The 18,107-nt window shown below is 38.8% G+C and overlaps 1 protein-coding gene across 1 annotated transcript in view; it reads left to right on the top strand.

Annotated features, from left to right (window-relative positions):
• The window catches only part of plcg1 (phospholipase C, gamma 1), a 36,168-nt gene that overhangs the window by 5,221 nt on the left and 12,840 nt on the right, over positions 1–18,107 (top strand). Inside the window, exons 2-12 of the mRNA XM_066702416.1 lie at positions 6,119–6,271; positions 7,099–7,192; positions 7,502–7,549; positions 9,864–9,948; positions 10,815–10,898; positions 12,058–12,080; positions 12,618–12,690; positions 13,239–13,340; positions 15,251–15,369; positions 15,780–15,865; positions 16,273–16,393. Of these exons, the coding sequence (XP_066558513.1) occupies positions 6,119–6,271; positions 7,099–7,192; positions 7,502–7,549; positions 9,864–9,948; positions 10,815–10,898; positions 12,058–12,080; positions 12,618–12,690; positions 13,239–13,340; positions 15,251–15,369; positions 15,780–15,865; positions 16,273–16,393 (988 nt within the window). The remainder of the gene's footprint in view (positions 1–6,118; positions 6,272–7,098; positions 7,193–7,501; positions 7,550–9,863; positions 9,949–10,814; positions 10,899–12,057; positions 12,081–12,617; positions 12,691–13,238; positions 13,341–15,250; positions 15,370–15,779; positions 15,866–16,272; positions 16,394–18,107) is intronic.

Genomic DNA, 18,107 nt, shown 5'->3' with positions numbered 1-18,107 from the left:
TATATTGACTTAGTCTAAAGGAACAAAAATGTAGCGTCTCAATTGACACATGGAAGGAAGATGCTCGTGACGGGAAGAAGTGGCAAAAGATGATTCATGATGTCACGGCAAAGTTTGAAACGAACAATCTACAGCTAGTTAATGCAGCAAAGAGAGCAAAGGAAATCAAGGGAAGGCCATCTCTCAGGTCAAATTGACACGTTGACATCCTGTGTGTAGGGAAACTATTCTTCCAAAAAATCTGACTTGTATAGTTTGAGAACCCACATCCCGCAACAATGTAGTGTGTAAAACTATCCTATGTAACCCAACCCTATTGTTGTTATTGATTGCTGTAACTGAAAAAAATGTTCCCATGTTGTCATGGCATGTTTTCATTGGGTAGAAGCAAGACCTTCACACAAACACAAAGTACTACGCTACTAGGTTTTGATTTGGAGATTTGTAATCTTGCACCTTCCCACAGAACATTTCTGAATTTATTTTGTAGTCCAACCTTTTAATGATGCTTTGTACTGCCTGAACCTCTAGTTTGAGCACCATGTGTGTACAGTCATCCAGCCAATAAACACTTTCATTTTCTTGTTTTTTGTTCTTGTTGCTTGATGTTTTGTTTTAAGACCACTGAACACACGTTTGCCTTTGAAAAGAGGTGCGGTACACTTTGAAAGAGCGTGGTTTTGTCTCCAGCTGGTTTGAAGTTGCCTTTGCCTGTCTTTAAAGTTTGATGGTTGTTGCTAGGCTAGTGGGGCCATGATGGAAGGTGTAAAATATGATCTGAAGTGTGAGTAACCATCAGTGTTGTTTCCAAATGTCTCTTGGTAATCCTGAATTATGTTGAAATGATTTTCCCAGTTTAGTTCAATTAATGTGAAGATGCATTCATGAGTAAACTGAAACTTGTAAATAAGGTGGGATGAATAAAGAACCATTTCTATACGAGTTGCAGCTCGAAATGTGAAAAAGCAGTCTTTTGTTTTTGTTTTTTAAGGCAATACACCTTTATGAATTGAAACATGCCATTTTTTATGTGTGTATATATAAATATAATACGATTCTGTGAACTGCAGTGTAAGGTTCATAATTTCCATTTTGTATAAACAGTAAATTCCACCTTCAGTGATGGAAATATACTTGTAAAACTTCCTCTTTTACACAGGCAAGGCAAGGAGCAATATTAAACATTTTTGACACTGCTGTGTGCAGACAGTTCCTGGAAGTAGTAAACTCTGTATGCATCACAAGTTTAATCCCAAAGACTCCTGCACAAAATAATCGGATAATTGCTGCTTTTTGGTTAAGGGGTACAATGAAGGCCAATGTCTTTACTCTAAGTAAATGAAGGATTTTCCAGCTGTGCTTTGAGATCATGTTGCCAATTTAGCTGCAGTTAATGGCTCAGTTTTCTAGTTTACGTTAGGGGTATGAAAAAAGGTACGCATCAGATGTGTACAGTGAAGTGTTTGCTGTTTAGTGAAAATAATGGATCTAAAGTGAAGGTATTACTTATAATTAATACTAACGACCATTTCTTTTGGTACAGGTATGGTCACCTGAAGTTAATTTCTCACCCATGTCTTAAATATTGAGCTTTTAGGGTATGTTTGATATACATTTCATTAATTAAGAAAATGTATAATGGGTTACTGCTGTATACACTGGTTACAATTACTTAACCTCTAAGTCATGCCAAGAGAATAAAGCAGTTAGTTAACTGAATAAATGCATTAAGTACCCTTAAACTTGTACTTGTGTACTGTGTTTGGATCATGCTTAATCAATCATTCACTGACCTTGCGTCAAACTTAGTGTGTGACTGTGGATTTGTGTGAATTGTCATGTACAGATGCAGTGATCCGTTGGATGTTATTCAACGGATAATTCTTAACTGCTTTTCACATCTAAACTGTGAACCAAAACCTGAATATAGCTTTTGCACGTTTATAGTGCTGGGCTGCTTTGGGATATTTTGTTTTGACTGTCAACGTATATTGCGACGGAAATAATGATTATCGTGTTGGTGGGAGGTGAACTGTTGTAAGTTTTATACGTATGATTTGACGTCCTCCAAGTGCTGATTTTTGAGTTTTTTTTTTTAATTTTATTTGTCTCCGTTTAGAAGCTTTCTTTTTTTCATTCGGTTCAAAGCTGAGGAAATGAAAATGCAAACAATTTTTTATAAACGTTAGTTTTGATGCTGCTGATAAAATGTAGCACACAATTTGAGTTTTTCCGTTGGTGGTTAGAGACGAGCTTTTTATTTTATGTTTGATTTTGAAATACTCCAGCAAAGGCAAGGAATTGAATGTCTATTTCCATTTAAGTACTTCTGTTTTCTGTGCTACTTGGATTTATAAAAAAATAATAATAATAAAGCAAACAAAATTAACAAAAAATATTTATAGTGGAGTGTGATTTAAATAAAATGGTATGATGAACAAACAAATCTGAATAGTATCCATTTAATTTGTCTTGAAAGCAGACAAAAAAACCTCTTAGACACTTGGTAAAAGCATCTGTTATGATCTAAAGGATAAACCTGTTGAAAACGATTGGACTGATTTAATTTATACAAAATAAATTAAGAATTAAGAATACTGCACAGTGTTTTCTTGAATATCTAAAGTGCTATGGGAATCGGAGCAGAACAACCTGAAAAGCAAGAGAACGGGTGACAAACCCGGTATTCTTCTACACCTGCAGTTAATGTTCTCTTTCTGATAAAGGAAAAGACAACCTTGTTAATCATGTTAATTAATGATTTCAAACTAACTTTCCCATTTGCACATATCAGTTTAATTTGATTCTGGTATTTATATTGTTGTAATAAAACTAAAGCCAAAAGGACTGTGGACAGAATTCAGATTTAGAGTTGTGACCTTGCCAAGATGGCTGACCAACTGCATTAAAAAATGTGCAGTTCTGCAGACCAGATCAGTGCTGTGGTAAGCAAAGTATATTAAATACAGCAGTGTGAAAACCAACATTTGCATTTATTGATAACAATGGACTCCAAATTACATATTTAATGATTTGGGGAAACCGGATACATGTGTTTTAAATATATAGTTTATAGTTGAACTGTTGAATGCAGAAGATACCATAGTTTAATTGTCATTAGTGTGAAGGGGAGACCTTTCCAAGTGTTTTTTTTTTTTTTAAATGTATATAAATAAGTAGATTTTAAATGCTTAAGGAAGAAATCTAGCCAGACAGCATGCAATATAGTATACAAATCTCAGACACTAGCACAGATACAAGTAATCTAGCCTATCTATATATTATATCATTATCTGTTATAGGCTGAAAACCTCTTTGCAAACCGTGTGGTGTACTTCAATTTGAGAAGAAGCCCAACTGCAAATATTAGGACAGAATCATAAAAGACAACTGGCTTAAAAGACCACAAGATCCTCCCCTAAGAAAACCAGTTCTGAAGAATTTGTCTATCTTTGACTAAGCTAAGCTGTGCTAGATTTCAACATAGAATACTATATGGTATAACCAAGGTTGAGCTTTTACTGTACAAATGAGCACAATGGCCAAAAATGGCTGGATAATTGCAGTCCTTTATTAGACCGTGACCAAAAGCGGATGTTGTTACCGTGTAATAGAGAGAGACGGGAGACTATTTGTTTCTAGTCGTGGCTTCATGCACTCTGACCCTCTTGCCTGCATAAGCTCTCAGAAGGTATAATGACAGCACAGGAAATGTGGTTAGTGCAGGAAGATGAGGGAGAGATGCTAACTTAGCTTTGGCTGCTGCAGTTCTCGGAGTCAGTTTGGAGGTTTTGACTGCCAGATACGAGCTTGCCACTTATTTCCTTTAAAAAAATAAAATATTGAATTGCACATTTCAATGCAGCCTTTAGGTTTGTTTTCCAAGGTTGTTTCACCCCTTGATTAGAGAGAAAAAGAGAAATTGTACATATAAATATATACACTACACACACATCAGCTCCCAGGGTGTCGACTCCTGCCGTCAGAGACCGCACGCATCAGCCTGCTGTTTGCACAGCTGCGCATGAGCAAGGATACGATCTGCAGCAGCTCACTGTTCACAAGCACTTGTGCAGCAGTAGGTGGGCTTTGTGACCGTGATGAATAAAGACATGTTTAGAGGAGTTAAGTAATGGCCTACTGGTTTATTTAATGTTGGTTTTACTTATTTTAGTTCATTTAAACTGTTAAAGGTTTATTTCTTTTTCATTTTGTTGTAGTATGTTTATCAATCTGTAAGCGCTCTGTGGCTACCCTGTGAAGGGCACAATACAAAAAAAAACATGATTTTAAGTAGATAGATTTAGAGTTGAACATCACCTTTATTGCAATCATTTCCAAATACAAACAGATCACCCTTATGTGCGTGAAAGACGGTACCAACACTGAACTCTCTCAAAACACACTCGCAGCATTGCAGCATGTAAATACATAACTATCATCAGTAGTATAAAAAAAATAGACGCATGGATTGAAAGCTCTAGGTAGATGCACGGATACGTAAAGCACTATATATTATGATTCCCGCTTAGTGTCTTTTTTTTAAATGTAAGGACTGCAAAAAAATAAACATGCACACAAATGCAGAGGCATCAATGTATCACTGAGGCAGTTGGTTTGTGCCTTCCCTACATGTCGAGGATTATTAAATAGCAGCACTGTTTCTTGACCTCCGCCTCCCCCCCCTCCTAATACGTACACAGAGCCCCTTTGGCAGAAATGTGTGTGTGCTCAGGAAAAAAAAAAGAAAGGTAAACAAACATACAAACACTTAAATAAGCTGTGTTACTGTCCAGGGGCTGGTGCAGGAATGCCAGTGACCCCTCTGGTGTGGTCATTCTGCATGCTGAATAGGGAGCTCTGTGCGGCTTCAGGACCTGCAGCCAGAGATCTGTTTGACACCTAAAGTTTCACTCCTACAGCCTGCCCAACAGGAAGCAGGGCCCACTAAGTGTCTAGCCCTGTTTCTGGAGATCTCCTCTCTTAAGCATTACCTGATTCCTTCAACATAACAGAGGTTATAAATGTCAGGATTAGAATTGGGTGCAGGTTATATTGTTCCAGGTAAAAGCCAAAGCAGGCTGTCTTGTCTCTAGTTTCTGGATGCATCTGAGATCTCTAAGCAGTAAACACACTTATTAAGGTGATTGGCTTCAACTGATATACAACACTGTGGTTATGCAAATGAAGATGTATTGGTTTGAGTGAAGTAAGACTCGAAACCTCAAGAGACGTCCGGTTTTGATTGCTGCCGGTTTTCTAGTCAGGGTGCAGGGTGCCCCCTAGTCTTCCTCAGAAATCTGAATTATTATAATCTCTTACCCAAACACTGTCTTTTCTGGTAGATTATGTTTATCTGTATTTTCCATCAACCTGAAAGCATTGTGAATGATGCAATGTTGTAATTTTGACCACAAAACCACTTGGACTTGTGACCATAGAATCTCAGGGCAGAGATCGTGAACTTCCTGTACTGCTTGGTTTTTCATACGCTAAAAGGGTTTTGCATTGCCGAAAATAAAAGCCTCATACTGCCCTGTATCGTGTGAAATCCTTCTCCTCTCAGAAGAAAGCTCCATTGTTAGTCTAATCTGTATTCTGGTTAATCTTGAAGAACAAAGGATGAATGGTGTTCAGCAGCATCCTAGAGTTCCCTTTTTTTAATACTTGCTTGTATTTGGTACGATGTTGGTGAAGGGTTGTTTTTGTTTTCTGAGCCAGAATGTACACTGATACTTGGTGAGTATCAATATGAATACCAGTTACATAGTCTCTTTTAAAATGTACCATCCATCTAATCCGCCACACTTTCCAGGCATAGCATTTATGAAAAGAGGAGGAGGAAAAGTGCTTTGTTTAATGTTAATGTTCTATCTATTGATTGATCCAGGCAGTAGGCTAAAATGTCAAAGCTTTGCAGGAAAAAACAAATCACTGGTCAAATAAGACCATGACTTAAGTTTGATCCATTTGCTTGTTAAAAAATAATGTAAATTAAACTGTAAAACTATTTTGTTTTTTCTTGCGAAGCACTGTTAACTGAGTAGTGGCTCATGAACTTAAGAACGCCCAAACTGATGTGAAAGTAAAGCTTGTCTTTTCTCCCTCTACTACATAGTTGATATCCGGGAGATCAAGGAGATCCGACCAGGCAGGAATTCGCGGGATTTCGAGCGCTACGTGGAGGACTCGTCTGTGCGGCCTGACCAGGCCCACTGCTTCGTCATCCTCTATGGCATGGAATTCCGGCTCAAAGCCCTCAGCCTGGCAGGTAGGCCCAAACATGCTGCTGTTTATTTGATTGAATTATTTCGATTGCCACTACAGATCTGAATGCTTCCGTATCACTGCAACTTGCCAGACCATACAAGAGTGCAGTGTGCTTATAACCTATGCCTCTGGAAAATTGTGAAACTACATCAAACCACAACCCCATAATCTATCTTAAGTGTAGAGGTCTTTAGTAATCCTGCAGCTTTGGTGATTAAACCATTTCCCCGAATCTAACTTCTACATATTTTAGTCACCACCTACCTTTTTAATGCTTCCTTTAAGATGTATTGAGAGTGGGTGTGGGGGAGTTTTTCTTTGAATTGCATAATTCATTGTATTCCCCAATTATCACAATTCTGGCTAAATCTATGACTAGCACAGGGAATCAATTATTTTGAAATCAGTATTTCAGATGATTAAATGTATCCTGGTTGGGTTATATATTGGTATGTATTTGTTTGTTGCCTCCCTCCATTTTCTAGTATTTCTTTATTGGTATATTAGCATACAGACAGAATGGTGTTATTGTATGGATACATGTGCTAGTCCTAGTAAGCATTTTGCAATCCTGAGAAGTATGTATTTTTTGTAATCTACTTTTAAATTATTATAAGTGTGTGTAATATTTATATCCATTAGTCCTGTCCTGCCCCCCAATACACTTTATAAATACACTGCTGTGTGGCAGGCAGCTTTCTTTTCTTTATTTACAGTACTTTTAAGTAACTCATTGCTCTTTACCACCATTAATGATTAAGTACAGTCGATACATAATTTAACATCCAGTGTTTGACCAAGCAGTTCTTTCCCATTCTCATCTTTCAGCGACTTCAGATGAAGAGATGATGATGTGGGTCAAGGGCCTCACCTGGCTGGTGGCCGACACGGTCAAGTCCTCCACACCTCTACAGATTGAAAGGTGGGTCTGGAGGAATGCTGGAATCCAAAAAGGTTCATTTGTCATCACCGCTTCTTTAAAATGGACACAGATTTGTTTGCATTTGTCTGCGTTTGATCTTTCATGACGAGAAGCCAGGTTTACCTTTTATTCATTTCATGTTTTTTTTATGCCCTAAAGTAACAGGAGCATACAACCATCAGGTAGGCCAGTGTGTTTAATGACAGGAAAGTGCATCATTATAGGCTCCAGTCTGATAGCTGGGAGTAACAAAGCAAATTGTGTTCAAGTGCAATGTAGTTTACGTCTCGGCCTTTCTCTACCTTTCAGGTGGTTAAGGAAGCAGTTCTATGCAGTGGATCGCAACCGAGAAGACAAGTAAGTGGACTTTTACACCTCTCCTAAAATCGCAGATTCAAAGTGAAATGAGAAACCTTGTGAAAACTTTAATATCTCATCCTGTATAGTGGAAATTAATGTCTGCGCATAACATGGGTGAATTTGAATCATGAACTGGTTTAGTGTACTGATTTACCCTGCTCCAAGGTGGAGGACCTCAGACTGAGGAAGCTGAGGAACAGAGAGGTTAAGTCTGCATCAGTGGGTTTTACAAAAGGCTTGTAAGTAGTGGACGGCTGCTGTAAACCCTGTGTTTACGTCCATTTGTCAGGGGGCAGATGAAGCTCCCATCTCCCCTGTCGCTCCCACCGGTTAGCTGGCCCTGTGAGTGGTTTTATGAATGAACATGCTGAGATAGGCGCTTTGCTGGCAATGTGCCTGGAGGTGGAGGGGGCGGGAGGGGTGCAGTGTGTGTGTTAAGTGTCTGTGTTAGTTGGGGAAGGGGGTTTGCTTTGAGCTGCTCTTATAGCTCATAAATCTTCCAGTTCCTGTCTGTTCTCTTACCATTTTAAGGCCTGCACTGGCCTACAAACCACAAGCAGTCACAAGAAGAATAATTAACTGTTCACAGTCTTGCTGAAGTGCTAACCCAGTTTTACTTTAGAGTTTTTGTTTTAAGCTTCAAGCTTGCAGGATATCTCTGAGGAAACCACTCTTCTGCGAACAGATGGCAGAGATCATCTCTATATTTATCAAAGAACTGCTAGGTCAAGTTAGGCTTTGTTATTATATGATTATAGCTGATAGATAAACAATTTGCCAGTTGCTTTGTATTTGTTAGATTCCCTCCTTTTACCTGAAAGCAAAATCTTTAATCTTAAAAAAATATATATATATAATTATACTTTTTGTGTGTGTGTTTTTATTCTGTTTTGGAGGTTGAGATTTTGATAATCTTGGATGTATCTAAAAAGCTGACAATGCCTAAATTTTCCGGTTTCCTAAAGAACAAACCCATCAAACAAGCCAAAACTAAATACATTTTCTGTGGATTCTGTTAGTGTGCCTCGTAGGGGAAACGTTAGCAATTTCTTTGGAAAGTGACGTGTTGGTTGTGAGTGAAGGCAGGGAGGAGATTGAAAGTGTTAGGTGGAGCTGTGGCTCAAAGGCTGGAGCTCTATTGTGCGGCTGCTTCCGGTGAACGCATCTGGAGGAGGTGAGAGCAGAGCGAGCCGGGACTGAGGGATCCTGGCCGCCCTATCACACAGCAGCTTAATTGTAGACACAGGCGGTGCTACAGCCATATTCCTCACAGCGTGCTCCCTGTCTGGACGGGCACGTCCTGTGCTGGGCTGTGAAGGTTATCTGTGCTTTCTCAGGTCTCTCCTACACTGACCACCCCCATCTCTCCACATTGTGCTCCTGTGATGGTATTCAGCAAAGACTTTGAGTTTACACTCAGTCTAATACCATGAATCAAATAAAGCCTTCCTTAGGAAAATAAATTAACAATTAGACAAAGTTCAGTTTAATTATAATGCTTACAATGAAAACTGGTTTCACAATTATGGTTTTATTTCTCATTTTAATTTAATTTTAATTGGTATTTTCACATTAACTCCTAAAACTGAAAGTCCACATCTTTTATGGGCCTGAATACTTATCAAAAGGTAAATCTCTTGCATATAAACATTGTGGTGCCGGCATGTTTTTTGTTTTATACGCCATTCATTTTATTGGGGGTTCATATGTATCCAGAAACCTGTATATAAATCAGAGCTGCAGCCTGACGCAGGAAATGTGCTCGAAGATTAATTGAGTGATAGAAGCAATGAAACAGTATCCGACCCCCATCAACCCACCCCCCCTTTCATGGAAGGAAAGCAGGGCCCAGAGAATTCAGCAGGATGTGAGCCGTGCTCTCACTGCAGCACCATGACTAGGTGGCAGGTCCTGAGATAAGGAGTAAAAGGTCAAAGTAAGCTGATAGTGCCATCCACAGCTCCTGTTTTTATTGGTGTCTTATCAATCCTAAATGGGGAGAGACCTAAAAAGTGTTCATTGCTGACATCGTGTGCAAATCGTATGTTCAATAAACACTTAGGATAGGACTTGGCAATCCCTGTTTTTATTGACTGTATTTCTTCTCCCTCAGACATCCGGCAATTGCTTATAGACATGATATCCAGGCCAGACAGTTATCCATTGGCTTAAAAAAAAAAAAAGATAGCACAAGCATCGTCATACAGCACACTGTCATCTTGTAATACTAATTTAAATCTATAAATCATCTGTTGGACTTTTGTGGCTGCTGTAGATTTGTTTTTTAATGTATGTTTCTGCTGTTTTTCAGGATTTCCTGTAAGGATTTGAAAAGTATGCTGGGACAGGTCAACTACAGAGTCTCAAACATGAAATTCCTCCGAGAGAAGTTTCCGGTAAAGCGTTTGGACCAACAAAACCCATCCCAAATCACAACAAAAAAACAAAAACAAAAAATCATTTGATATAGGGTTAGAATCACAGTACTATTCTGTACTTTGAAATCAACACTGCCACTGTTTACTCAAAAGGGTGAAATGGTGAGACTTGATGGTTTGCAGACATATTTAGGTAAACATGGGTCATTGAACCATAGCTAATCATTTCAGCTTTACTGGAAAGTCTGTAACGTGAGCTTTTAACTATAGATGCAACACAGTGCTGTATAGTGTGGGCCTCTGATTGTGACACTGCAATGCAGTATTAAAATTCAGCATACACTTCAACACGTTATGTAGGTGTTACTCTAATTGTCATATCTGCATTATGTGAAGATATTGATAAAAAAAAGGGTGTGTATGTGTGTGTGTAATATATATATATATATATAATAATCGCGGTTTAAAAATGGGAAATTAAAACATTTGACCAAGCTAAGTTTTAATTAGGGATAACGAGGAAGGTAGGATTGATCGAACGGTTTCATTTTAAGGTTTTTCAGAGAGCATTATTTTTCCTTTCTGCACAGCAAAGCAGCATCACTGTTTAGCCTAAATATTCTAAATCATATTTCATTTTTTGTGTGACCGTAAAAAGTGGGTGGCACACCTGTTCATGCCTGATGGTAGACCGGTGTCCCAGGGAACACTGCTTGGGAAATACTACCTTAGACGATATATATTTTTTCAATCCGGTTTTGAGAAATAAGTCGTTGGTGTTCTGTGGAATTTCAGGCCTCAGATGTTTTTCCTTTGACAAGACGCGATAATGATCAGAATGCTTTATATTTTGTAACGCCTGGTTCTTTGTGTGTGTGTTGCAGGATGTGGAGCTGAAGAATGGGGATGTCACCTACAGCCAGTTTGCCCAGCTGTATCGCAGCCTGATGTTTGATGCCCAGAAATCTGTGAGTTTCTCTGGGGAAGACAGGAAAGGGGCTGGGAGGGGTGGGGGGTGGCGCGTGGTTCAGAACAAACAGTTCTCATTAGAAGCGGGTACTTCCTTTGATTCACTTTTTTCCTTTTTTTTTTTCCTTTGAATTAAAAACTGCCCTACTCACTTTTTTCCCTTCAAGTACTTTGCAAAAGAGGTACAATAAACTTTGTAAAAAATAAAATTAAAAAAAATATTTAAAAAAATGATTGTACAGTGTTGAGTTGCTTCCCCAGTAATCTGTCCGCAGTCTCCATTTGCTTCCTGGATTACATGCTAAACCCCCTAAAATGTAAATATTTCAGACCAAAAAGGATTGGTCAGGATTGTAGCTTTATTCTGCCTTGCAAAATTTCAATGAGCAAGGCAGGCCGAGCTAATGAACGCGGGATGGCTCCAGGAAGAGTTCAGTTTGGGTCGTTCTCTCTGGGCACCAGGCTCATCTTCTTGCACCAGGACTGTTCTGAGAAGAGAAACTGATTATTGTTAATCAGCCAGTAGTGTGTGTGTGATCTTCATTTGGAGTAATGTTGAATTCACAAGGAGGATGTCCTGTACAAAGGGGACCCAGATGGGCCTTTTCTCGCTGACAGAATATTTGAATCCTAAGCACTCAAAAGCCATCTAGCCTTCTGTTTATTCTGCACTGCTCTAAAATCAATACCTATAAGTTTAAAATGGGAGATTTTTTTTCTGGTGAAAGCCATTAGGCTAGTGATGTGCAAAGAACCTTCATTATTAAGTCTAAAAGTTTCATGTGAGTGGGCAGTTTTTAACAACTTTTATTTTCTTAATTGTCAAGATATAGCTTGTAATACTCCGCTTCTTATGCTACCTCGCTTATTGCTAGTCCTGGTTGTGAATTGTTAAGAAGAGTCCTTACCAAAAAAAAATAAAAAAAACATAATTATAAGGTGTATTTGTATTTGACATACAAGTGGAAACTGCAGATATATAGTACTTTGATAAATCCACTAAAAATGCAACCATTTTATTCAGAGAAACTGGATTGTACAGGATTGTAGATATAGCCTGCCTTGCAAATCTTCCAATAGGTCTGAGTAACTATACTGTGGCTGATTAGTTTACATAGTAATGATTTGAAATCTGAAATCTTTGTTCACTTTTTGTAGATGGAAATTCCCCTTCTCCAAAGGTTAGTGCATATTTATGGTTTCTGACATTTCAACCTATCAGTTTGGGAGTTACCAGTCCCATTAACTTGGAATAACTCCTAGTAACCCTAATGTTCAATATCATTTACTGAAACACTGTAATTGTTCATTTCTCAGCATGTCTACTGCATTTCCTGTCAGTGTCTTAATATTCTGTAAAATGTTTACTGTGGTTCTGCCATATAATTAAACCACTTTTAGCTACAAACTGCACCCCCCTTATTTTTGGATGCTGCCATTAATCTTCCAGCAGATTTTCTCAGTGTGGTCCATATTCTGGGAGGTATTCTTGTGGGTTAATCTTTATTTAAAAAGACAGTCTTAACTGAGGTTTCATCTCCAGTCACTGATCACCATAAAAATGACTACATATGATTTCACATTTTTACACCCAGTAGATTGAAAAAAAATAAAATACCATTGTTTAAGGGCATGTATACATATCCATTCAACCTTTGTCTCAAGACTTTAGCAAACCACCCTTTTATTATACAAAGTAATTATATTCTCTCTTCCAGATATGCAGAAAGACCAGATCAGCATAAAGTCACTCTGGAGGAATTTCAGTCCTTTTTAGTGGAACATCAGACGGTATTCACACAACTCCTATTACTGGTTTACTATTGTTCCTCACAAGAGATTAAACAAACAGACATTTTCTTTAATATACACAAAAAGTATCATTTAAAAGGCATTTATCATTCAAATCGTATAGCCCAATTCTATTCTATTCTGCAATTGTATCCCTACTAGATTCTTAAAGGGGTAAAGGAGAACGTGATTTTTATAATAATCCATAAACCATAAAATGACCCCTTATAATGCAGAAAACATGGGACTTTCTATTTCAATCTCCCCCAAGTAGTAATATTTTGGATGAAGGTTAAAATCTGGTTAAAAAGGTTAAATATTTGATCAATTGTTTGTAAGTGTTAAATGAGGTTTTACTCTTTCTTATTTTTGGCCTTGGGAAAATCACATTTATGTTTACAAGACATGTGCAAGAAAATAATAAATTTAAGCTACCCAGAAGTGATATGTGCAGTGTAGTGGCTAGTTGCAATCCCCAGGCCTGTGACTTTGATGCAGGCAGGGGGGCGACCAAGCTATTCTGACTGTCCTTTGTGACTTTTGTCCAGGAGCTGTGGGCGACTGACAACAACCAAGTCCAAGAGTTCATGTTCAGGTATCTGAAGGACCCCCTGAGAGAGATCGAGCAGCCCTTCTTCTACCAAGATGAGGTGAGGGGCCAGCAATTAAGGTTGCAGAGCAAGTTGGGGAGCCTGACATGAAAAACACTTGGCCTTTTGATGAAACCTTATATGATCAGTCTCCCAAACTTATTATATTAAAGGAAACTCAATCTGTAATCTTTAATTTACTAAAGCATTCATAACTACAATGCTTCATTTATAGATGTAAAGGAAGGCCCTTCTTGGTGGTTGTGGCTTTTTACTTCACTTAAAAAAACTGGGTTAGTATTTATCAGTTTGTTTTCCTTCCACAAAATGAACTGGGGCGGCGATCTTGGTGAATATCTTCCACTGTGCTTATTTAAAGAAAAACATATTTTGCACAAAGTCCTTGTGAATTGGGGAAAATCCTTATTGCCCTCATAGTGGCCCAGATATAACCAACAAAAACAGTGACTCATTAAAAAGGGGGAAACAAAAACACCATTCAGTCTCTAAATTTACCGAATACTCTTCCCACTCACACCCAAGGTATTTACCTCCCACATTGCAGCACACGTCTGGAGATAAGAAAATACCCAAGGTTTTTTTTTTTTTTTTTTTCCCTAGTGTGAAGCAATACGTCTCTTTGGAATGCTTCCACTTCCGTGGAGATTAGCACCTCAGTTGCAATCAACCATTTAAATTCCTTGTGTTATGATGTAGCCAACTGTGGTACTATTTACCCTGCAGCTACAAGTGGAAGGTATAACTTACCTCTGTCCTACCCACCCCACCCTTAACAGGAGACAAGATATTTTCTTTGAGATCGTATCATATTCTGACAGAAATGTATTGAGCTGTACTAACACCACACACTTCCCACTTAAGTTTGCATATCTTAAATGGGGCGTTGCGTTTTATGCAGCTTGCTTTCGAAGGCATTCCTCCCCGTGTTGCCATGTAGTCTGCTTAATTAAACCACTGAGCGATAAATAATCTGACGATTCCTTTAATCATCTCAGTCTTTTTGTGAAGGTGCTGTGGCACGTTGATTAGGAAGCAGTGGCGGACATCTATTTAAAGGGACATGCATCCCACATTTAAATGTTTTAATTTACTAATGGGAATGTATAATTTGTTACATATTATAATTATAAAATCATACAGTATTGAATTAACATCAATGCTTTAACTTATTACAAATATGACAATAATAATAATGCAGGGAATTCAGTGACTATATTTGGGGAGGGTGCAGGGACATCTAGGGCATAGTAGTTGAATTACAATTAGGGGGCGGGGGAAATAAGTCGCAGAAAAGGCAGGGCCCTAATCAATTCTCCCTTGTTGCTTGATGATTATTCTGATGGCAGGGGTTGCACTGTTCTCTTCATGTATCACCCAGTTGGTGGTATATGCAGGAACCAGGTTTATTGAACTGGCAGTATTGTTTACAGACTCGATGCTCAGAGCTGTATATAGTTCACCCCTGATTTTGTGGTCCGTCTTAGCACAATGTGTCATTTTTAGCTTTGATCTAATTTTAGTCAATTTTTTTCTGAAGGACTCCCTTTCAGAGAAACGTGTTACGGCTGTGGGGTATTGGTGGCATGTTTCTTATCAGAAATATGCTACTACACTGCATCAACTAGAATGTATTTTCCACAGAGATATTTTCTCTGTGTTGTCAGACTTTCCCACAATGGTGGGAAGTCATTGTGTGGCTGATTAATTCACCTTGTATGATTTCCTCTTTTTGAACGCCACTGTTTTAGGTTTCACTTTAATAAGAAGTGGCACCATTTAAAAAAAAAAAAAAAGTTTAATGCCTCCATCCACTTGCTTTTGCTTTTTAATGGTCTTCTCATATGTTTTACTAACTTTCTGAGAAAACATCCTGTGACTCAAAACGTCACAGCTGCTAACCTTCCTATTTTATACAGATTTAAAAAAAATATTATTGTTACATTTTCCAGTTCTTGACCTACCTGTTTTCCAAAGAAAACACCATCTGGGACAGTAAGTTTGACTGCGTGTGCCCAGAAGATATGAACAACCCTCTGTCCCACTATTGGATCTCCTCCTCCCACAACACGTAAGATTGCACCTGTCTTGTTTGACACAGAGTACAGGGTCCAGTAGTAATTGTCAGTAACTGTGATGCTGCATTCTCTTCACAGCATGTGATTTTAAGAGCAGGGAGATTTAAAGCAAAAATATGTATAAATGTGATCAAAAAAGATCCTGAATGTGGTCCTGGTTATTACAGATGGACATTTTCAGCCTTGTTAATATTGTCTCCAACAAAACCAAAAGAGTAGAAAAAACAATACCAAGCCATAATCTTTAAAAAGGTACAAGCTGGAGGCCAACTGCCAACCGCTACAGAAAAATAGAAAATGCTTCAGCTGGTGTATGAATCTGTATTCAAAATATTGTATTTCCTGGGTGAAAATGGGTTAATTGCTTGAGTACAACACTAAGGATTAAAATCCCTGTTTGCAGCTACCTGACTGGTGACCAGTTCTCCAGCGAGTCTTCGTTGGAGGCCTACGCACGCTGTCTGAGGATGGGCTGCAGGTGTATTGAGTGTAAGTGTGTAAGCGCTGTATGTCCTAAGAAGTGGCCAACACTTAATTTGTCTCAGTTGGCCCATATCCTGCCTCATTTGATTACCCTGTACTTGTCCAATGGCAAATGATTCTTGTCAACTTGCGGACCCACTCAAGCTCATTTTTGTTTAATCCAGGATACCCTAAAGCAGTGGTTCTCATCCTGTTACACAATTTAAAGGGTCAAATGCAATCAAATTACTTCAATTTCAGTTGGGTTCAGTTAAGTAATTAAGCGCTCAAAAACCAGCAGGGTAGGTGTTCCTCCAGAACAGGTTTGAGAACCACTGCCCTGAAGCATCCTCTCTGCTTTTGAAGTCACACGTCTCTGGACTGAATGTTTTTCCGGTTATTGGGACACTAATGAGGGTTGCTCTTTATTTCAGTGGACTGCTGGGATGGTCCAGACGGGATGCCGGTGATCTACCATGGGCACACTCTCACCACCAAGATCAAGTTCTGCGATGTGCTGTACACCATCAAGGAGCATGCCTTTGTCACATCCGAGTAAGTAAGCACTGGAGCCGGTGCATACAGTGGTCTGCTTTCCCATGTGCTCCAAAAAATGGAATATTCTGTCTTCTGTATATTTAATTTTGTTTAAATGGATAATAGGCCCAGTGGCAGTTCTAGGTTGTATGGCTCCCTGGGTGAACTGCCCTCTCCCCTTCAGCGACCCCACCACGCCAACAAAAAAAAAAAGCACCATTCTGCACGAACAGTAATTTTTATTCAGACATAAACACAAATAAATCATAACATTTTAAAACTATACAAATTTAAAAATATATACAAAAATAAGACTTAAAAAGTAACAAATAGAAACAAATTGTAGTATATAAATACAAATAAAATAATTATTACACTATTACCCTATTACCCTACAAAAACACAAAATAAAAATAAATTGCGCAACTCCTATATAACACACTTATAAAGAAGAGAACCTGATTATTACACTATTTCACACAAACCAGAAAAAAAAAATGCAACAATATGTCTGTGAAACTATATATTCACAGTATTATGAATGAATTGTGATTTATTTGCTAGCATTTCGTAGTGTGACTGATTTTATTAATTGCATTAGTACTGTACAAAGTTGGTGATGGATCCCCCGCTCCCCCTCCCTCGGGCTTCCAGTGGAGAGACCTGAGATCAGCCTACTCCCGCCCCCCTCCCCATCTCGTACTTCTGTGTGGGAGACCTTCCAAGCAGTACCCTGTCTAGCTCACAAACTAGAATCGGGACACCCACTCCGACAAGGTTAATTGACCCACAGTCCCACAAGGTGACATGATATCATTGACGTGACGTGCAAATGTGTGCTGGAAAACATCCCCACAGCATGATGCTGCCACCGCCATGATGGTGTTCTCGGGGTGATGAGAGGTGTTGGGTTTGCGCCAGACATAGCGTTTTCCTTGATGGTCAAAAAGCTAAATTTTAGTCTCATCTGACCAGAGTACCTTCTTCCATATGTTTGGGGAGTCTCCCACATGCCCTTTGGAGAACAGCAAACATGTTTGCTTATTTCTTCCTTTAAGCAATTGCTTTATTCTGGCCACTCTTGCGTAAAGCCCAGCTCTGTGGAGTGTACGGCTTAAAGTGGTCCTATGGACAGATACTCCAATCTCCGCTGTGGAGCTTTGCAGCTCCTTCAGGGTTTTCTTTGGTCTCTTTGTTGCCTCTCTGATTAATGCCCTCCTTGCCTGGTCCGTGAGTTTTGGTGGGCGGTCCTCTCTTGGCAGGTTTGTTGTGGTGCCATACTCTTTCCATTTTTTAATACTTTTTTTTATAACCCAACCCTGATCTGTACTTCTCCACAACTTTGTCCCTGACCTGTTTGGAGAGCTCCTTGGTCTTCATGGTGCCGCTTGCTTGATGGTGCCCCGTGCATAGTGGTGTTGCAGACTCAGGCCTTTCAGAACAGGTGCACATATACTGAGATCATGTGACGCTTAGATTGCACACAGGTGGACTTCAACTAATTATGTGACTTCTGAAGGTAATTGGTTGCACCAGATCTTATTTAGGGGCTTCATAGCAAAGGGGGTGAATACATATGCATGCACCACTTTTCCGTTTTTTTTTTTTTAGATTTTTTTAAAAACAAGTTTTTTATTTTTTTTATTTCACTTCACCAATTTGGACTATTTTGTGTATGTCCATTACATGAAATCCAAATAAAAATCAATTTAAATTACAGGTTGTAACGCAA

This window comes from Amia ocellicauda, chromosome 4, assembly GCF_036373705.1.
Source record: "Amia ocellicauda isolate fAmiCal2 chromosome 4, fAmiCal2.hap1, whole genome shotgun sequence".
Taxonomy (NCBI): domain Eukaryota; kingdom Metazoa; phylum Chordata; class Actinopteri; order Amiiformes; family Amiidae; genus Amia; species Amia ocellicauda.
This window is presented reverse-complemented; position numbering and strand designations above follow the sequence as displayed.